General features: G+C 47.7%; 1 protein-coding gene and 1 long non-coding RNA gene across 3 annotated transcripts; one reads left to right on the forward strand and one right to left on the reverse strand.

Moving 5' to 3' along the window:
- The first annotated feature begins 14,537 nt into the window (after positions 1-14,537).
- Krbox1 (KRAB box domain containing 1) lies at positions 14,538-21,324 on the forward strand. Of its 2 annotated transcripts, none has more exons than XR_001839588.3 (4): positions 14,538-14,637; positions 18,035-18,117; positions 20,214-20,340; positions 21,126-21,324. It is a non-coding gene; the product is annotated as a KRAB box domain containing 1 (long non-coding RNA). The 2 variants fall into 2 exon arrangements; XR_010054532.1 differs by lacking the exon at positions 14,538-14,637 and adding an exon at positions 14,644-14,817.
- Positions 16,175-17,277, reverse strand: Pcbp2l1 (poly(rC) binding protein 2 like 1). Its single transcript, XM_039082769.2, has one exon. The coding sequence runs from the start codon at positions 16,786-16,788 to the stop codon at positions 16,201-16,203; it is 588 nt and encodes a 195-aa protein (XP_038938697.1). The 5' UTR covers positions 16,789-17,277; the 3' UTR covers positions 16,175-16,200.
- Positions 21,325-22,045: the final 721 nt, after the last annotated feature.

A 22,045-nucleotide genomic window follows, 5' to 3' on the forward strand; every position in this document is an offset into this window, starting at 1 on the left:
GGGGGATTTGCTAAGAGCTGGCAGCTTAACTGGGTCTGAGACACAACCAGTCAGTCTCCATTAAGTGTGGACTTTACTGTCTAATGAAAGGGAAGAGTTGTTAGACCACTGCCCCAGATATACAAGTACAATTATGCTAAATAATGCAGAAGGCAGAATTGGAAAGGACCCACATCGATCAGGTGATTGAGTGGATCCTGGAGGACAAGACAAGGTCACTCTGTGCTTTGACAGGCAATAGTGCTGGTAGAAGTGGAGTGAACACTCAGCTTAACATATCAGTTCCAGAAACACGGCTTTCACCTCCAAGTGAATGGCATAGTTTATTCCAGAGCTTGAGTGAGTATACATGGGCCTGGGACATGGACTTAGATGATCTCAAAATTAATTATTGCAATATAGTGATGGTTTTGTAGAGTTTTTATAACAAAGGTCATGACTCAAGAGACTTCAGATAGCTTAGTGAAAACATTAGGAAGGTGGCTACAGAGTATGGGCTTATGGGCCTCAGATGCTAAGGAAAGTGGTTATAGAGTAGCAGGGACTCTCTGCTATGGGTCTCAGATGCTAAGGAAAGTGGTTACAGAGTAGCGGCTCTACGGGCCTCAGATGCTAAGGAAGGTGGTTACAGAGTAGCAGGGGCTCTCTGCTCTAGGCCTCAGATGCTTTCAGACAGTTTTAGCTTTTGGATTGGCTAGGGTTCTGCTTGTAGCCTCCAAAAATGTTGCTGAAAGTATTTAATCTCACTCCAAGGTTTCTACCTTGCCTTTGACCATTCAGTTCCCAGATAAGAGAGACACACTACTTTTATTATTTATAACAAGCCTCAATCAGCACAAGAACTGGGCAGATATTGATCCTCTATGCTATTATGTGTATTTACAAGCTAATAATCCCATTATATAATTTTTCATGCTTTCTCTGGGCTGCTTTTAACTCTAACTAGTCAGCCCACATGGCCGTTATTTTAAGATTCTTACTCCATGGTGGCTCCCCCCTCCTTTTTTTCACTTTCTCTCCTTATGGTCTCCTCAGCCCCGATCCCAGAACCCAAGCCCCCACCTGTGTCTTTTCTTCCCAGCGATTAGCTGTAGGCATCTTTATTCACCAATCAGGAATAGATTGGGGGGTAAGGTTCTATACAATTACTTGGGTACATGCTGATTCTCTCGTCCCTGGAGGCAATCAGGCCTTGGGGGCCAGTATTTAGCATTACAGTACAAGCAAAAGACCAAACCTCAACAATTCCCCCCTTTTAAATCTAATTAAAAAGGCTCTTTCCCTTTTAATAATAAACAGCACACAGTAGAAAGAGTATGACAGTTATGAGAACTATCAGGTATGATATGCATTCAAAGAGTCCAGTCTGTTCATATTTGGCAACTCTATCCTGGCGAGTTCAGAGTTTTGTGTCTAAATTAATTTTTATCCTAACTTGTATTACCATTCCTAAAACACCTTCTTAGACCTAGAATAACTTCTTAAATACTAAGCCATTTATGCTTACAGTAGGACTTTGACTATCTACTCTTTAACCCCATCAAAGGACTGGGAAGGAAGTAAATATTATCTGAGTATGACTGTGTATGACTGAAGTTCTGGCTAGAGACATTTTTATGTCTCATCCAGTTTCAGGGCTGTTCCCATGCAGAGGGATCAGCAAATCATGTTACCTGTCCTGTTTAGTCTTTCTGATTTTTTTCTTCCTGTTCTCAGGGCAGGTGTGTGTGTGTGTGTGGGGGGGATCTCCTGAAAAATCTCTCAAGCCTCTGACTATCTCCCAGAATTCTCTCTCTTTCTGCCAGTGTCCCACTTCCTATTTCCTGCCTCAGCCCATTGGCCATAGTCATTTTTGTTGACAGGTGATGCTTATAAGAGATTCTCTCTACAGCTCAAATAGGTGCTGGGTACTGAACTCAGTCCTCTGGAAGAGTGCCGGATGTCCCAGGTATTATGCTAAGTGCTATCCATTTATTTACTTGTTCAGTCCTTGTACTAATCTATATAGGGGTTTGCCAAGGCTACCCTCAAATTCAGAGATTCCCAAAGAGAATTTATGGGATTTGTCAGGTCGTTGATTATTTCAAATGTGTAGCAAAGACACATGCCCAGATAGTAAGGGGAGAAGACACTGACAGAGCCCATGGGAATCCAAGTACAGTTGTTTAACACTTTCTCCCTCCATGACGGATCACAAGGGACTCACTCTTCCAGTGATGGAATGCAGCAACATGTCTGCTACTTGCATTTACATCTCGGAAAGCTCCTGCGAGCGACAGTGCCTATGGTCCCTCAGGGACTTCTTACACACACACCCTCTGCTTATCACACACCCCAATTCCAGGCTCCCGGAGGGCAGCATGATTAGACATATTACATTGTGTAACACATGTAGGCATAAAGTAATGCCAGCGTTCCCTAAATGTTTACTGAGGACACAGAGCAAAGTTCCAGAAGCCAGTCAACAACCTGGTTTGAAAGTAGACCTTTGTAGGTCTCCAGACCTGCTGTAATACGCTTTTACGTGGTGACCGTCCCCATGTGCAGATCCTCCATTCTGAGTGATCTGTTGGCTGCCGAGCCTGGGTTCTTCTCCACCCATCAGGTTCTGTCTACCTGTTCGTCATCAACCCTTTGCCTTAGCCCTTTCTGTCTGGAATGTTATTCTGCCTCCTTGTATGACCAGTTCTTTCTTAGCGTTCACGATCCGGCTGACATTTGCAATCTGCCCTGTCAAGAAGGTCCTCCCCACTAGGCTCTGGGGCGTTTCTCCCCCTGAAGGTACTCAATGCATATTGCTCTGCCTTGGTCTCTCTAATGAGAAATCAGTCTGCATCTTCGTTTCTGCCAGCCCCTCCCCCTTGCCAATAATTGGCAATCCGGAGAGAAAGCCCTGAGCTGTGTTTGTTAATCTCTGATGAAACTCCACCATTCCTGCTGAAGGATGATTTGATAGCTGTGTGTGTTGTCAGCGAGACACCAGGAGCGGCTGCCAAAGTAAGCCTCTTGTTTGTGTGGTTTCTTTTTTCATTTTGTTTATTTTTCTCTCATACAACACATTCTGACCACAGCCTCCCCTCTCTACTCCTCCCAGCCCTTCCCCCACCTACCCTCTTTCCCAGATTCACTGTTCTTCAGGTTCCTCTCAGAAAAGAAAAGGTTTCCCCGTGATATCGACTGGATATGGCATAACAAGATGCCCTAAGACCAGGCACAAACCCTCGTGTCAAGGCCGAACAAGGCAACGTGGTAGGAGGAAAAGGCTCCCACAAGCAGGGGAGTTTTTGTTTTTTGAGGCAGGGTCTCACTATGCAGCCCTGGCTGGCTTGGAACCCACAGAGACCTGCCTGCCTCTGGCTCCTGAGTGCTGGGATTAGAGGCCTGCTGACCCCACCTGGCCAGAATAAGTTCCGTAAAGAAAGCACTAGTTTTTAGGACCGTATCCTCGAACACACGATAGGGCACAGAGCAAGTGCTCTGTAAGCATTGGTCGGGGAGAGTATCATCATCCCACACCATCTCCGGCTACTGCTTCAGACATTCACATTTTACAGATCAGAACAGTGGGCACAGGAATGAGGGCTGCTCCTTGAGGCACAGACAGAAGCAAGAGAGTTGCTGTTAATGAGGAACAGAGGAGAAACCAAACTAGAAGATAATTCACAGCCGAGCCTGGTGGAGCGCGCACCTTTAACCCCAGCATTCAGGATTTAAAAAACAAAAAAATCTTTCTTCAAAGAATGACTGACAACCGACTAAGGAAAGTATTTAAGTAGTTCATTAAGTAGACTCTACAAAGCAGTGTGAACTGGAGCGGTGTGAACTGGAGCGGTGTGAACTGGAGCGGTGTGAACTGGAGCGGTGTGAACTGAAGCGGTGTGAACTGGAGCGGTGTGAACTGGAGCGGTGTGAACTGGAGCGGTGTGAACTGGAGCGGTGTGAACTGGAGCGGTGTGAACTGAATGCTGGACTCTGGGCAATGTTGTACTTCAGTGGCCCAAAAGGAGTAAGTTTGGTCACAGAGCTGCTTTGCAGCCTTGGTTGGAGAAATTTCTTTTTGAAAGCAGGCACAGTTGACGCCTAACTGATCAAAGTACAGGGGTCACATCAACGCTGAGCCTCAACTTGAAGGGTCAGCGTCCACCTCCGCCTGAAGGCTCGGGGAACATCCACGGAAGAGGAGCAGAAGGGACGCGAAAGCCAGAGGGTGGGGAGGGCTGCGAGATGCTGTCTTCTGGATGACACAGCCATTGCATCCAGGAAGTCACAGAAGCTGTGCGCATCTGCCCAAGGTCAAGGTGTCAATATGTCCACGTGGATGGGGGGGGGTGCTCGATCATGAGACAGCGTCCTAGCTGAGGAGCTGTGAGCGCTTGATGACTTCAGCTGAGAGGAATCACTTTTCCCTGGGCTTGTAGCTGCTGATAGGTTGCCCAGGCCCCTGAGGATGGCACTACAGCTGTGTACACACAGGCTGGTTGGACTCAGTGGGTCAGCAGGACGGGCCAGCCAGATGATCAGCAAGTAAAGGTGCTACTACCAAGCTTGAAGGGGCGAGTTCAGTCCCCATGAGGAGAAAACTAATTTCTGAACGTTGTTCTCTGGCCTCCAAACACACACTGTTGTGACACCTGTTCCTCCCACCCTGGAATGAATAAATAAATGTTAGAAAGAGCTTGAAGGTGTGGGACTCAAGAGAGGTAGAGGACTATAATCAAGACACATTGCATGAAACTGTGAATAATAGATATATTATTAGATATATATAATATCTATATATTGTAATATTATATATAATATATAATTAGATATATAATATTATATATATTATTAGGTTATTAATAGATAGTTTTCAAAGGAAAGGGAATAGGGTTGGAGAGTCTTTAAGGAAGATGAGTTCTTGGGTGGGACCTCTGAGGACCCATAAGGTCAGGCTGTAAAAGGGAAGGTGTTGCCGTCAATGGAACAATTGGGAAGAAGGCCTTAAAATAGGTGCTATGGTGCAGAGGGGAAGCCTATCTGTCTAGTGCGGGGCGCCTTGTGAATGAAGCCCGGTGTCAGTGGACAGCTGGATATCCCATCTGGGAAACTGGCCTTCAATTGAGTACCACAGCAAGCCCTCGGGGAGCACTGAGTCCTTAGCAGTTATTTATAACCTCAGAGGAGGGGCCCTTACTGCCATGGTCTTCAGAGCGCTTGAAGTAACCTGAAGGTATAATGTCGTCCCCCACCCCCCACCCCCCACCCCCACACACAAAAGCTCTGTGAAATACTTGTCTGGGACCACTGCATTCGGCCATATTTCCAGCAATAAAACACCTTCGTGGGGGTACTTGAAGACCAGAGAAACTTGCCCCTTCATCAGAGGTGAGATTTGTATCTATTGGCCGTGTTTAGTGACACCTCCGGTGAATCACTGTCTTCCTGGGAATTTCTGTGCTGTAGCAGAACAGCTGGAGAGACAGCTCAGTGACAAAGCTGAAGTGTCTGGGGCTCATTGGGTAAATGAGCTCATCTGACAGGCAGTGGGGACAACTGCAGCTTTGTGAGCCAAGATGTGCAAGCTTAGGAGGGTTGACGTCTTATCTCCAGGGACAGGGCAAGGCAGAACTGTCTGTGACAGAGGGAAAGAGAGGGAGGAAAGGAGACAGAAAGTGCATGCTATGCAATACAGGATGAACAGAGTTGCCTGGGATGTTTTAAGAGCATGTTGGACAGCAGGTTCCAGCATAACACAGAAGAAGTTGGAGGTTCAGGAGCACCAGGCATCCCTCTGCCTGGACAGTGGCTACTCTGGGGCTCCAGCCGCTTCCAAGGGAAAGTACAACTCACATTTCAGACTTTTGCATGGCAATGTCTGCCCAGTTCCATGACAGGCATGTGGACTGTGTCTGGGTGCTTGCTGGGGCCAGACTGCCCAATAAGGACCTTGTCCTCTAGGTATTGGACTTCTGGATTGTGACTATGGACAGTTGCCCCATCAGGAAGCTGCAGACGCAGAGGCTGTGTGCCATGGTTTACTGTTGACTGAAGCAGTTTCTAGAATTAAGAGCTCTGCTTTGTGTCAAGTAACAGCCATGGCAGCTGATAGTTAAGAGGTCACTGGATCCAGGGGGAGACTCAGGTTCAGAGAAGACCTGAGAGGATCTTAGACTTCTACCTATGCTGATCCCTTCTGCAGATCCAGCCCAAACCCTAAATAAATGTAAAATGTTAAACTCAGAGAGAACGTGGTCCCAGAGATCTTAAAGGTCCTCAGAGGTCTGCAGGAAACTGTGGGCAGAATGTTTTAGCTGTGACAAGATCCCCAAGAGAAATGAGTTAAAGGAAGAAAGGTTTATTTTGACTCATTGCTTCTGTTATTTTTGGTTCTGTCACTTTGGGCCTGAGAAAAGGTAGAAAAGGCAGAGTGGCCACCTGCTTCGGGGCAGCCAGGCAGCAGCACAAAGGACTCCTTTTAACCCCTCCCACCGCTCTCAGCGATGGCATCCAATTACAATAGGAGGCCATTGATGAATGGATTAATCTAGATGAGTTCAGAGCCCTCGCAGTCCAATCACATCCCCAGAGCCTATTATCTGGCATCAAACCTTTAAGCCAAGAGCTCCTTTGGGGAGCACTTTGGGTTCCAGTCAGAACAGGAAGGCGACACATGAACGCAATTGGAATACCAGCAAAGAAGTAAGGGGATCACGCTGCCACTCTCCACTCCAGTCAGGCACTCTGCACTTCAGAAGGGGTGCTTTCTCTTTCCAATTTCCAGGCCCCTAAAAATAAACAGATTTAAGAAAAATAGTAGAAATCACACATGAGTTCAGGAGCAGAAAATGGATGGTAAGGTGGAGCATGCCGAGGGGTCAAAGTGGGGCCAGCAGGTGAGGGACCAGGCTGGACAACTGATTTAAAGAAACACAAAATGGAGAGACAGGTGGACTGTGTGTAGGGGATTCGGCAGTGTTCACACAAAACAACACATGCATAACGAGACTCCCAGAGGAAACATAGAAAGGCGAAAAAGGAGTATTTGAAGAAACATTCCAATTTGATAAGTCAATGATAAGTTCATACGTTTATATCATAACCAAATGGTCAGAAGTCAGGTGACAGGGAGGGAAGCTGACCAGGGACTGGTGTAGGAGGCTCAGAAAACCACTTGATAATTCCAAGTAGGCAGGGAGAGCGATAATAGGGAGAGACGTTCTCAAATGTATGGTCAGTAGACCAAATGGCCAGTAGACCACTCTGGCAGGAGGTGTTCCAGGGTGTCCTTTAGATTGAAATGAAATTAGATGGTAAGGTAAAGATGCTGGTGAGATGCTTGGGGTAAGGGCAGTGAATGCCTAAATTCAATCCCTGAGACCCACGCAATAGAAGATAAGAGTTACCCTCATGGATTACACACACACACACACACACACACACACACACACAACACACACACTAATAAATGTAACAAAGATGTACGAAGCAAGGAATATTTGTGAAAGCTAAGTGTGTGGCCAATAGTGAAAGCTAGCATTGTGATTTTTACTTCAAGCCACTTTAAATTTCCTATGATTAAAGACGTGCCTGCTTCCTCACACCCAGCAGGCAGGCTGCTATTAAAGAGGAACAGAGAGCAACTGGAGGCCTGAGGGTGAGGAGGTGAAACTGGAACCCTGGTGTCCTGCTGATGAGAACAGAGAGTGGCATTCGCTCAAAAGTTAAATTAGCACAAGAGCTAGATGTTCCTGCTCTAAGTATAGCTTGAAAAGAAAGAAAAAAATTAAAAAAAGAAAAGAAAAGAAAAGAAAGGAGTTAGAAGAACGTTGTGTGCTCTTGTGCACTGCGGCACTACTCATTATGGCCACTAGGTGGAAGCACCTCAAGTCAGCGACCAACAGAGGAATAAAATAAATAAATAAATAAATAAATAAATAAATAAATAAATAAATAAATAAATAAATAAATAATTATATATTAATTATATAATATATATTATATATATAATAATTATATTATATATATAGCATATATACACACTGGAATGTTATTTGGCCTTCTTGTGCATCTGTCCATCCACTGATGCACCTGTCTGTCTACATCTTGCCTCAACCCTGAGGTCCAGCTGAACATGGACCCTGTCTGTACCTAAACAACTGGGTTCATTTGTGTCCAACAACTTTAGCTCTATACTGAGCCCTCCAGGCATAGACCTCTGAATTTTACCATGGTCTCTTTAGCCCTTTTGCACACACACAAACACACACACACACACACACACACACACACACACACACAAAAGCTAATGTGGATAATTAAAATTGGAATGAAGGAACATATATTTGTTAACTGCTAGAAATGAGGCTACTTGACAATTTGAAGTAAAGCAGCTGATGTAGCTCATGAGCTTTAGTGTTAATGAAGTAACATGTTTGCCTGTCTCTGGCACAGTGTACTCAGGACAACTTAAGACTGTATCTCAGTGACTGTTACTGCCGTGCAGATACCATGACCAAGGCGATTTATAACAGGAGAAGTGTATCGGAACTTACAGTTTCAGAAGTCTTCAGAAGTCCATGACTGTCACTGCAGGAAATATGACACCAGGCAGGCAGGCAGCAGGCAGGCAGCAGGAAGGCAGGCAGCAGGCAGCAGGCAGCAGGCAGCAGGCAGCAGGCAGGCAGGCAGGCAGGCAGGCAGGCAGGCAGGCAGGCAGAAGGCAGCAGGCAGGCAGGCAGGCAGGCAGCAGGAAGGCAGGCAGGCAGCAGGAAGGCAGGCAGCAGGCAGCAGGCAGCAGGCAGCAGGCAGCAGGCAGCAGGCAGCAGGCAGCAGGCAGCAGGCAGCAGGCAGCAGGCAGGCAGGCAGCAGGAAGGCAGGCAGGCGGGCAGGCAGCAGGCAGCAGGCAGCAGGCAGGCAGGCAGCAGGAAGGCAGGCGGGCAGGCAGGCAGCAGGAAGGCAGGCAGCAGGCAGCAGGCAGCAGGCAGCAGGCAGCAGGCAGCAGGCAGGCAGGCAGGCAGGCAGGCAGGGAGCAGGCAGGCAGGCAGCAGGCAGGCAGGCAGGCAGGCAGCAGGAAGACAGGCAGGCAGCAGGAAGGCAGGCAGCAGGCAGCAGGCAGCAGGCAGCAGGCAGGCAGGCAGGCAGGCAGGTAGCAGGCAGCAGGCAGGCAGGCATGGCATGGCAGGCAGGCAGGCAGGCAGGCATGGCAGGCAGGCAGGCAGGCAGGCAGGCAGGCAGGCAGGCATGGCAGGCAGGCAGGCATGGCAGGCAGGCAGGCAGGCAGGCAGCAGGCCGGCACTGCAACAGTAATGGAGAACTTACATCCTGATCCACAAGCACAAAGCAGAGAGGAGGCAGAGCTAAACTTGGAAGGGAATGGTTTTTTGAAACCTCAAAGCTTGCCTCTTGTGGTGCTCCTCCTTTAATCAGCCCCCATCCTTCCCAAACAGTTCCACTACCTGGGGACCAAGCATTCAAAGACATGAGAACCATCTTCATTCACACCACCACAGATGGTCTTATCTGACATCCCCCAAAGTACCTCTCACCTAAATGCAATGTGTACTTGTGAGGGGGGAGGAGAAACAGCTATTGCCAGAGACCCAACCACACCCTACCCTCCATGCCTATCCTTGGGAAGCCAGGCTACTGTAATTTGAGAATAGGAAAGACAGCCAGAGAGTGGGAGACACATGGTGTGATTGGCCATCTAGATTGGGGGCACTTGAAGATCATTTACAATGATCACAGACTGAGGTGGTAACTCTGAAGGTGCTGCGGCATGCCCCACCAGTCAGAGGAGGAAGACATTCTGGGAAGTACTAGGGCTGTAGGTGTGTCCCAGTGGGAGACCGTGTGTTCAATTCCCTCCAACCCACCTCCACACATGCATGCATACAAATACAGGAACTACTGACCTAATTCAACGTGTGCGGTGCACATGAGACACGAGGAAGGGTAGAAAACAGGAGAAGCACTTGGCAGAGACTGACCACCCTGGAGCTGTGGAAGGTGAGGAGTAACCTTAGTTAAGAGGAAAATACCAGAACCAGCAAGAAAGCTCAGTGTGAAAAAGCAACTCCTGGGTCACATAATAGAAGAAGAATTCTCAGATTGTCCTCTAACCTTCACACACACAGTCACACATGTATATATGCGTTTACACGCATAACATGCTCAAACACACATGTACGTATATGTGTTCATACACATGCACAAATACACATGCACACATGTTCACACACATGTACAAACACACATGTACACACTTAACATGCACATGCATGTGCACACACATGTACACACACAGGTTTTAGGAGAGAACATTTTAGGGCTCAAGGAGTCAGGGCAGGGATAGAGACCATTAATTTTTCTTTACCATTCTCACCGGTCACACATCGTTTCATACTTCCCAGAATCCTCTAGCTAGCTCCTGGTTCTGGAGAGGGACAGCCTCAACAAGAAAGACCAGAGCAGGTTTAACTCTGAGAGTGGATATGTGACTGTTGGCTTCATTGATAAAGCTGGTCTTTCATAGTGTAAATACCGTTCAGGGTCACAAAGAAAGAGACCCCTGATCAGGACTTTTATTGTTGTGATAAAAAAAAAATGACCGGAAGCAACTCGGGGGAGAAATGGCTTATTTCATCTTACATTTTCACGTCATGATCTGTCACTGAGGGAAGTTAAGGCAGGAGCTTAAGCAGGACAAGGACTGAAGCAGAGGCCATGGAGTGGCGCTCATCACTGGCTTGTTCTTACGGCTTGCTCGTCCTGCTTTCTTTCTTTCTTTTCCCCAGAGCTGAGGACTGAACTCAGCTCTACCACTGAGCTAAATCCCCAACCCCCTGCTTTCTTGTACAACCCAGGAGCACCTGCCAAGGTGGGCACAGTCCCCAGTGGGCTGGGTCCACCAACACCAATCCTTAATCAAGACGATGCCCCACAGGCCCGACTACAGGCCAGTCTGATAGAGGTATTTTCTCATGAGGTTCCTCTTTCCAGATGAGTGTAGTTTGTGTCAAGTTAACCAAAACCAAACCAAACCAAGACAACATGACATGCCGTGTTTGTGAGTTTTGACTCCAGATACTGCTTTTTGTAAACCAACACTACATTTTACTTTGAAGCTTATTTTGTTTTGAGTAGATATAAAACCTTCATCATAGCAAAAGCGAGATTTTTCGATGGTTATTCAGTGAAGAGCAAATTTCCTATTACTCCTACCTCTTGGTTCTCACGATTACCTTCTTTGCATCTTTCTGGGAATGCTCTTTCTCATTGGTCCTGAAAACCGTATGTGATGTAGGAGACACCACAGAAAGACATCACCCAGGAGAACTATTTTAGAAGTCTCAACAGTGACTGCTTCTTCTAATCTTCCCAGTGTCCCTTATGGAAACCATTTTCGGATAGTCCCTACTTCCTGCCACCCCACTCTATGCTTCCTCAAGGTCTCAGCCTATAGTGCCTTCGAGGGCAATCTCCCCTTGTCACAACTAGATCCTACATCTTTCCCTGCTCGTTGTCTACCCCTGGGTCTGTCCAGCACCCAGCCATTTATAAGAGCAATGAAAAGATACCCACTCCCTAGTCCTTTAAGAACTCTTTCAACCCTGGCCTAACAAACACACTCTGTCACACTTCCGCAACTACTCCCTGCTTGCACCGTCCCTTTTCTCCCTCTGGCACCTGCTATGGCCTGACTGCATTTGAATCAGGCAACTCAACTGAATTCCTTCCCAATAATCAAAAGGCAGTGATCTCCCTTTTTGCTTCAATTCTCTCCTCAGCCCCAGTCTCCTCCCCCTGACTCCCCTTCTTGTGCCTCCGGCATCTCTTCTGTTCTTAGTACAGACAACTGGCATCTCCCCAACTCTCTTATTTCCAAGATTTCTGAGGCTGTTTCCGAAATCCCAGATGGAGAAGCTGACATTATCACAACCATCCGGAACCAAAGAGACTGCCCTGCAGGTGTCATGCTTAGAAACTACAGAGCCCTGGACCTTCTTACAACAGAGAAAGAGGGTGCCCATTTCTTCCTCCAGCATGAGTGCTACTTCTATATAAACCATCCTGGAGTAGTCTGAGACTCAGCAAGAAAACGGCACACAGAACATCCAAACCCTGCCAGCATTCCACCTCATAAACACAATGGTTCAGCCTGGGGTGATGGCTCCCCTGGCTGGCTCCCCTTTTATTTATTCTCTTTATCCTCCCATTATTAACCTTTGTATCCTGTCTCTCAAAAGCATATTTATTTTTATTTATGCTTATGTGTGGGTGTATCTGCATGTGGGTGCACATATAGCACAGGAGGCTAGAAGACAGCACTGGAGACATAGATAGTTTTGAGCCACCTCACATGGGTCCTGGAAACTGAACTCTGTTCTTCTGCAAGAGCATCAAGTGCTCTTAACTATAAAGTCATCTCTCCAGCCCCGGGCCTGTGTTTTAAACTAACCCAGGGGCTGGAGCAGCAGTTAACAGCAATTGGTGCTTTTGCAGAGGACTGAGTTTTGGCTCCCAGTACCCACATGGCATCTAACAACCATCTGTAACTCCGTTCCAGAGGACCCAACGTTCTCCTCTGGCCTTGGTGGCCACTGCATGCATGTGGTGCACAGATATGTAGGTAAAACACCCGTACACATAAAATAATAAATGAAACCTGAACTACCTAACCACCTTGGTCTTCTTCGGAGTAAACCCCTTGATTCGGGACACCACCAGAAGCCACAGCAACAGCGTCTGGCCCCTCCATAACTTCTAATCCCAAAATCTGCTCCATGGCAACATCCCAATTCAATCCAAAGTAGCCCTTTGAAAACTATGCCTGAAGTCTGACCGACCGCTCTCCCAACTCAGCACAAAACACACGGCAAAAAAATGTCAACTCTAGTGACTCCCAGTGACATTTTGTCCTTATCTACCTCCTCAACTGGTACCCCGATTGTTACCACCTGCCAGGGCAAACAGTAGCCTCACTGCAAGCTTAGCTTCCCTAGCAATGGCTAACCTCAGTTTTCTCATCTCTAGAGTCTCACATTTCCTGACCTATAAACACAGGTCTATAAGTGGGGGTCAGGGCTCTGGTGCTGTTGAGTTTTCTCATCCCCTGTCTTCCCATTGCTAATCTAGCAAAGAAAAGTTGAGTAAGTATTTGGTGTAGCAAATCTAGCAAATGGAAGGGTACCCTGGGACTTGGAAGCGCAGGAGTCACACAGCTCTGAGGGGGGAAAGCTATTTCAATGGAAGGGAATCCTGAGACAGGGGAGCCCAGGAACCACACAGCTCTGAGGGGAAGCCTCCTCAGCAGAGGCATTGCAGCTCCCAGGGAGTATCTCCAGCTGAGCTCAGGAGCTCAGGAGCTTCAGCCCTTCTCCACTTTCTCACTCCTTCCTAACTCTTCATCGCTTTGTGGCTTCTTCTGATGAGAGTCACGACAGGTAGAAAATCTCATGAAAGAGATTTATTGGAGGGTCCAGGCAGAGGAGGGAGGAATCTAGAAGTGGCTGCCCTCTGTTCCCAGAAGCAGACAGCAGGGAATTGGAGAAAGGGCGGGGCTTATATAGGATTTCTTTGGAGGCAGAGCTTTCCAGGGCCTAGATTTCCATGGTGAGGATTGGTGGGATTTCAGGTCCTGAGCTTGGGGATCTCAGGGATTAGTGTTTTGTTTGTTTGTTTGTTTGTTTGTTTTCTTTTTTTTCCTGTTCAGCAATCGGTGGCTTTTTTTTTTTAACCTCGTTTTCCAAGCATTGGGCCCATGCATAAGACTGGGAAGTCCTTTCTGGCTTTAGGTGGCTTTGGCTGAGGCGCCATCTCTGTGGAGCTGCTGGGAAGACTGGAGAGGAGGTAGTGCCTCCTGTGAGACAGTTCTCTAGGGACAGCTACTGTGGAGGCGGGAAAGGGGATGCATCACGGTGGACAGCAGACCTGATGTCCTGGTGCTGCCATTTTTTTTTGACAGTTCCAGTGGGACATCTTACTGGCTATAGGCTGGGGCAGGAAGGAGGGGCTGGCTGCCACCTTGACGGATTTTAAAGAGCTCTACGTAGGGACTTCTTCCGGACAGCTCCTGCTGAGGTGGGAAAGAAAATGTGCCACCTGTGCTGGTTGCAGGCTGAGGAGGTGTTATGGTGCCTCCATTTTGACAGAAGCCGCCATTTTTTGACAGCTCCCTTGGGGCATCTTGTAGGCTGGGACAGGAAGGAGGGACAGGCCACGGCTTTGAGGGGTTTGTAGCACTGCTTAGGAACTTAAGTCCCAAACGGAGAAAAGCAGCCTTGTATGGGTGAACCAAGTAGGGCAGAGGAATGGTTAAGATCTTCAAAAGGGAGTCGGCCCTCCTGCTTCCAAGTTCACTTGGGCGGGTCATTGCCCACTGCCCAGTGGAATAAATTTTTCTTCTTGCTCCTGTCTCCTCTCTGATGAGGTCACTTTGTCAAGAAGCCTGACCCAAGTTCCTCAACTCTCGCTAGAGCACACCCCTGCCTAAGGCTTGCCTCGGCAGAAGCTGAAGGATAGCACGATCAAGATTATGGGGTCCTCCAAGGCGCCTAGAGAGACTCACAGGGGTTTGGCCGAGCGTATTTCCGGTCAACGACCTTTAAAACCTGAGGGCGTGGTTGGTGAGAGGCCATTTGAATCCCTCGGCAGGTGGGTGTGAAGACGTGTGAGAAAGGCTTGGCGTGGACCTGAGGGAGGGAAGGTGGTTCTCGTGGGCCCTAGGCTCGCCTACCTGGGCGCTGTCTGAAGTGGGAAGAGGCCGCGGAGGCCATTGTGGGCCTGACGCCTGGGCTGTAGGCCTGAAGCCTGGGCGAGAAGAAGCCACAGAAGGTGTGACCCTGGGCGGGAAAAGCGCACTGGGGCGCGATGCCTGGGCGGGAAGAGGACGCTGCGGGTGCGACGCTGAGCGCTGAGCTGGAAGAGGCCACTTGAGGGTGTGACACTTGGGCAGGAAGAGGCCGCTGAAGGCGCGACGCCTGGGTGGGAAGAGGGCGCTGAGCATCAAAGGCTTCTGCAGCCTGATGATAGGGAGAGAGAGGAAGCTGCAGGCCCCACTCGGGCTGGGCACGAAGGTGACACCTAGGCCTGTGAAGAAGAGGTGTGGGGCGGGATAGCTTGAGATGCAGGCAGGAAGAACCCACTGGGGGCCTTGACTCCTGTGCAGGAAAATGGCACAGCGGGCCTTAAGCAGGCAGAACTGAAGCACAGGGCAAAGCCGGTGGAGGACATGGGGTTTTTTTCAGGGTGTCTTCCATTATTTAAGCCCTAGTGCTGCTCATCAGTCTTTGACCAATTTACAGAACACTTTCTGCCCTTTGCGTGGTGCCAGGAAATTGGTCTGTGACAACTTAATTTGCCTGCTGTGAGGTACATGCAATTGAAATGTAGATCAGCCAAAACACTGACAGTCTTGTAACATGCAAGTTCCCCTACCAAGATGGAGTGCTCAGTTCTTGTGAGGAGCCCTGAAATTTAAGTTAGGGTGTATTAATGTTAATTCCCAAACAGGTATTTGTAATAAAGCACCTACTGTGTGCTGGGCATAGCAGTTCTCTATATTTATATGAAAAATGCCTTGACTTAGCTCTTCGTGCCCTCCATTATACTCTTGATATTTTTGTGTGTTAGACATGTGCCACAGGCAGTTGTTCACGTCTCAGGCATTATCTTCAAGCATAATCTTGCCCATCCGCTCCGCTGAATGACAGCAGGCTTACTTTCTAATTATTAAAGGATGAATTCACCCAGAGCAGAAATTAAAACCAAGAAATGAAACTGCCTCGCTTCCCTATACTAGAATATTTGAAATCACGTGAAATTCATGGATTTCTCTAACACGAGCATGTTCCCTTCTCACACTGCTCACTATTATAAAATTGAACAAATATGTCACAAGCAATCTATATTAAGAAAACATGAAAATATTCCTAATAAGCCACCTTTAAATTATTTGACTTGTATCACTAAAAAGATAGTAACTACTATTGAGTAGCATGAGGATAGGCTGATTCTTAGGTCTGTCAGTATTCAATGGATTTTATGTATACACTCATTCCTCTTTTTTTTTTAAAGAATTAAAACACTTTAATTAAAAAAATCATGAGTGGATGATAAAGTGTGTAGAAACTGAAAATTTACAAACTATTTAAAACCTGGAATCGCTGACTGTTCAGAAACTACACAGAAAGGGATTATGGATGAATCTGCTCTGTTCTAGCTGCTCCCCATGCCACCTGTCTCCGAGGAAAGCCTGACATTGATTAGATACTGAGCCAGACTAATGCTGGCAGCAGATCCAGTGATGGTAACCTGCCGATCAGTAGATCCTTCCACTGGGTTTGGAGTTTTGATCTGCGCCCCAGACCTCTGACGGATCTCATTGATTTTGGCTCCCTGACGCCCAATTATGCAGCCAATCAAACCGTTTGGAATGGTGAGTTCATGAGAAGTAGTTTGAGCAGATGCATCCAAACCTGCCCAATAGCCTTTCACCTCTGGAGAGCTGGATTCAATGCCACTGAATCCGGTGTTGCCATGGGTCATGGGAAAATGAGACTGTTGCATTGCCAACTGGTGCAGCTTGGTCAAATCTGGCTGTGGAATGGCATACTGTCCTTGAATGGTATAGGCCTGACCACCTGCAAAGATGACTGGAGAACTGGAGGGCTTGGGCCGGTACGGGATGGTCACGCCCTTCAGGGGGGACTCCAACATGACCACGCAGATCTGTTTGACACACTCAATGATGGATTGCGGAATGCCAGCAATAGTGATTGCTCGCTCAGTAGAGTTGGGGAGCATATCCCCTGCCACCTGGACCTGAGCCCCTGTACTCTCTCTTATTTCCTTGATCTTGCAACCACCTTTTCCAATAAGAGAGCCACACTAACTAGCAGGAACCACCAGCCGTGAGGTAACCGGGGGTCTACGGGCAGCTGTGCTATTGGTCATAGAGCTGCTTATGTCCTCTTCCAGTTTGTCAATGATCATAGCGAAGGCTTTGAAGATGGCATTAGTCGGTCCAGCCAAAGTGATAATTCTCTTAGGACAATTCCCTTCTGAGATGTTGATACGTGCACCACTCTCCTCCCGCATCTTCTTAACAGATTCTCCTTTCTTTCCGATGATACTGCCAACTTCCTTTCCGTGCATAAGTAGCCTGATGGTGAGAGTGACATTTAATCCACCTTCAGTCACACCGGTGTCCATGTCGAGCAGTTACAGGGAGCTGGACTTTGAGTGGTCAAGTCTTTGGTCACTGGAGGCACGAGTCACTGAGGGGAAAAGGGGAGCGGCGGGAAGGGGAAGGGCGGGAGGCGGGGGTGGGGGGTGGGGGCGGAACAATAGGGGTGGGCGGGAAGGCGAGCCCCCCCCCCCCTAGCGGGTGGAGGAGGGGGGGTGGAGGAGGAGGAAGGGGGAAAGAGACCCCGGGGCGGGAGAGGGCGCAGGCTGCAGCTGCTCCGGCTGCTGCCTCTGCTGGTCTGGGCTACACTCATTCCTCTTGTATGTGAACTCTATGGATCTTAACTGTGGAATGCCAGCTTTCTTTAGTCAGTGTATAACATTCTATTCACTGTTTTCCCTACCTTATCTATCTGTCTTTGTTGTTGTCTATGGATTACTGAAATTATAGTTTTAACCGCACAGAGTATTATCACGCATTTCCTGGAGGATCCTCTTCTTCCATTTTGCATCCCCCATTGTGCCTGCTATGTCACTTTTGTTAAGACTAGCTTTGCTACTGATAAGAAGTAACTGATGGGGCTGGAGAGATGGCTCAGAGGTTAAGAGCACGGACTGCTTTTCCAGAGGTCCTGAGTTCAATTCCCAGCAACCACATGGTGGCTCCCGACCATCTGTAATGGGATGTGATGCCCCCTTCTGGTGTGTCGGAAGACAGCGGCAGTGTGCTCACATACATAAAATAATTCTTTAAAAAAGATGACTAATACTTCACAGTGCTTTTAAAGCAGGATGGATCAGGGATCATATGCTGGAGAAGACAAGTACAGTCATTATCACTAACAGTTTCTCTGTTTACCATCAGGTCCTGAAGTCCTTATGCCTGTATTCAATACATAACTGAAAGATTTGATGATGAAAGATATTTCCATAAAAACAGAGCCTCAGGTGAGCTGGATTGCCTTTGTTTCCGTACATATCTGTGTGAGTGTACAATGCTATGTATGTACATGCATGCAATATGCACATGTATATATATATGTAAATATATGTAAAGCATGTGCCTACATGTGCATTTACATTAATATATTGTTTACTTTGGAATTTCTCACTGAGGTTTAGCTGATACACATGTTTTAACTGTATGAAATACATACATTCTTATGGCTATTACTTATGTTATCACTTTGTGTTCTATTTTGTGCCCTTTCCAAAGCCATGGGGACTGCTCCTCATCGCAAGGGGGTGCAGATATGCACTCCCACCCCCAGCTTCTATGTGGGTGATAGGGATCTAAATCCATGTGTTTGTGCTTGTGAAACAACTATTTTGCTCACTGGACCACTTTTCCAGCCTGTGGTCTCCTCCCAGCCCCTCCCTGGCTGGGCACTGAGTGCAGGCCTCTGTGCATCCTGGACTGGGCACTGAATGCAGGCCTCTGTGCATCCTGGCTGGGCACTGAGTGCAGGCCTCTGTGCATCCTGGACTGGGCACTGAATGCAGGCCTCTGTGCATCCTGGCTGGGCACTGAGTGCAGGCCTCTGTGCATCCTGGACTGGGCACTGAGTGCAGGCCTCTGTGCATCCTGGACTGGGCATTGAATGCAGGCCTCTGTGCATCCTGGCTGGGCACTGAGTGCAGGCCTCTGTGCATCCTGGACTGGGCATTGAATGCAGGCCTCTGTGCATCCTGGCTGGGCACTGAGTGCAGGCCTCTGTGTGTCCTGGACTGGGCACTGAATGCAGGCCTCTGTGCATCCTGGACTGGGCACTGAGTGCAGGCCTCTATGCATCCTGGACTGGGCACTGAGTGCAGGCCTCTGTGCATCCTGGCTGGGCACTGAGTGCAGGCCTCTGTGCATCCTGGCTGGGCACTGAGTGCAGGCCTCTGTGTGTCCTGGACTGGGCACTGAATGCAGGCCTCTGTGCATCCTGGACTGGGCACTGAGTGCAGGCCTCTATGCATCCTGGACTGGGCACTGAGTGCAGGCCTCTGTGCATCCTGGCTGGGCACTGAGTGCAGGCCTCTGTGCATCCTGGCTGGGCACTGAGTGCAGGCCTCTGTGTATCCTGGACTGGGCATTGAATGCAGGCCTCTGTGCATCCTGGCTGGGCACTGAGTGCAGGCCTCTGTGCATCCTGGACTGGGCACTGAGTGCAGGCCTCTGTGCATCCTGGACTGGGCACTGAGTGCAGGCCTCTGTGCATCCTGGACTGGGCACTGAGTGCAGGCCTCTGTGCATCCTGGACTGGGCACTGAGTGCAGGCCTCTGTGCATCCTGGCTGGGCACTGAGTGCAGGCCTCTGTGCATCCTGGGTATGCTGTATAGGTTTATGTTAGCTCGACACAAACTAGCGTCACTTAAGAGGAGGGAACCTCAGTTAAGAAAATGCCTCCAAAGCCTACACTAATTAATTTTCTTAATTAGTGATTGATGAGGGAGGTCCAGCCCATTGTAGGTGATTCCATCCCTGTGTTGTCTTGGGTTCTATAAGAAAGCAGGCTGAGCAAGCCATGGGGAGGAAAGCCAGTAAGCAGAACCCCTCCAAGGCTTGTGCATCAGCTCTTGCCTCCAGGTTCCTGCCCTGTTTGAGTTTCTGTTCTGGCGTCTTTCAGGGATGGACTACAGTGTGGAAATGTAAGCCAGATAAGCCCTTCCCTCTGCAACTTGGTTTTGCTCATGATATTTCATCAGAGCAATACTAATTCTAAGACACCAGGCAAGCACACTGTACCACTGATGTACTCCCCCACTGCAGTCACGTCTTTGGTGCGTGTGTGTGCATGTGCATGCATGTGCGTGTGCGCTCGCGTGTGTGTGTGTGTGTGTGTGTGTGTGCGTGTGCGGGCGTGCGTGTGCGTGTGTGCACACATGAATGAAGTTGCTAGATCATGAGGAATGCATTTGGTTGGTCTTACTATATGCTATACAAAAGTTTTCTAGAACCATCATCCAGTTAGTACTTGTTATACTTTGATCAGCAGCACACAGTTGCTTCCCATGATTGTCTGACACCTAGGAGAGCTGTCATTTGTCATTTCAGGAATCAGTGCGATTTGAAGATGTGGCTGTGTACTTCACAGAGCAGGAACTGGCCAGCTTCACACTTGATCAGAAGGCCCTGTACAAGGAGGTGGTGCTTGAGAACGTTGCACATGTGGCTTTTCTGGGTAAGGTTTCTGTCCTGTAGATCTCTGCTTCGGTCCTCAGACTGAGGCTGAAGGCTTGCTTACAGTTGTTAGCCAGCTCCAAATGGCAGATGCTTTGGCTCACTCTGTGACTTACTGCTTCCTGAACACTGGAATAGAAAGCACCTTTCTTCAGTTTTTGAAAGGCCTTGCAGATATATGTGTGTGTGTGTGTGTGTGTGTGTGTGTGTGTGTGTGTGTGTGTGTATGTATGTATGTATGTATGTTAGGTAAATGCTGAACCACTGAGTTACGTCCTTAACTCTGCTCTCATTTAAATTATTTTTTTCACCTTTAAAAAAGTGTTTTTCATATATTTTAATCATGAATAATGTTTCATTATGGCATTTTTATATGTGAATAAATGTCCCATTACCCCTCACATGACCCTACTAACCATTCTCCTTCCTTTTCACAACTTGTCCCTGTCACTTTCATGTCCAAACTTTTTGTGTGCCTTAATAAATTTGATTTGAGTTGCTTACAAGATCTTTAGTGTTTTATATATTAAAATGCTTTTATTTAGATGGATATTTAGAATAAAATTTAAATATTTTATGGTTATATATGTATAGTTACACTTTGGTGCTCTCCTGGCTTTGCAAAGTTGCTACATTTGTATGTTCTGTACAGTGTCATCTTGTACAGTAACAAGTAAAACAAGAAAATTATTTTTGCCTTTATGCTAACATTAAAATTTAAAAATCACTTTTATATTGAGATATGTTAAGCTTGTTTATAGATACTGTGATTTCCCTCCCCTTTAGGGTACATTGCAAAACTGAGGAAGTATGCTCAACTGGCTGGAACAGAAACATCCAGGGTGAAGGCATTCCTCTAAGTCAGGTGTACCAGGAAGGCAGAGCTGTGTCATTGCTGTCAAGTGCAGACTTTTCTGTAGTCACGCATATTTCTGTAGACATAGTGCTTTTTAGTTCATTAAAGTTGTTCATTATCATGGGCAAAGCAGGTACTTGTGTCCTTTTTTTTTTTTTTCTTTTTTTCAGAGCTGGGGACCGAACCCAGGGCCTTGTGCTTGCTAGGCAAGCGCTCTACCACTGAGCTAAATCCCCAACCCCACTTGTGTCCTTTTTAAAGAGCTTTATGAAGGTAGAGTTCACAAACCATACAGTTTACAGCGAAATACAAAATCCTTACTCAGCAATGAAGATAGATTATGAGGGGCTAGAGATGGGCTTTCAGGTTTAGGTAGTGATCTACAGAATGTGATGTCTAGCCCATTTGACTGGACTGGAGTACAGAGAAAAAGAAGTTCCTTTGACCAGATGGTGTGAATATTTGATTGACACAGAATTCCACATATCGATCTTAAGACTTTGGACTTAAGATTTTGCAGAGGAGCACTCAGAATTTAAGAGAGCTCTGGGATTCTATGGCCTCTGAACAGCATTGGGCTTGACTGATAAGTAAGGGGCTGTGGCCCAGAATTCTGGGCTAGTGTCTTTGGTAAAGTGCTGCTCTACAGAAATCCCTGTTTGAGGAGGTGCTGGCTGGCTGCCATTCAGTGTCCTATCTGCAGGTCCAGCTCTACTCCCCTCTCCAGTTGTGACACAGTTGGGAGATAGGAAAGGTATAGCTCCTTCCAGCTTACTTGGTAGGTTGAGGCAGAAGATCACCTGAACCCACTGGTTCAGGACCAGTTTGTACAACATGACCCATCCAAAAA

Source organism: Rattus norvegicus, chromosome 8, assembly GCF_036323735.1.
Source record: "Rattus norvegicus strain BN/NHsdMcwi chromosome 8, GRCr8, whole genome shotgun sequence".
Classification (NCBI taxonomy): Eukaryota; Metazoa; Chordata; class Mammalia; order Rodentia; family Muridae; genus Rattus; species Rattus norvegicus.

Bases quoted from the DNA above. Each gene is read 5' to 3' on its own strand.
- Pcbp2l1 (XM_039082769.2), bottom strand. From the start codon at position 16,788: ATGCTCCCCAACTCTACTGAGCGAGCAATCACTATTGCTGGCATTCCG.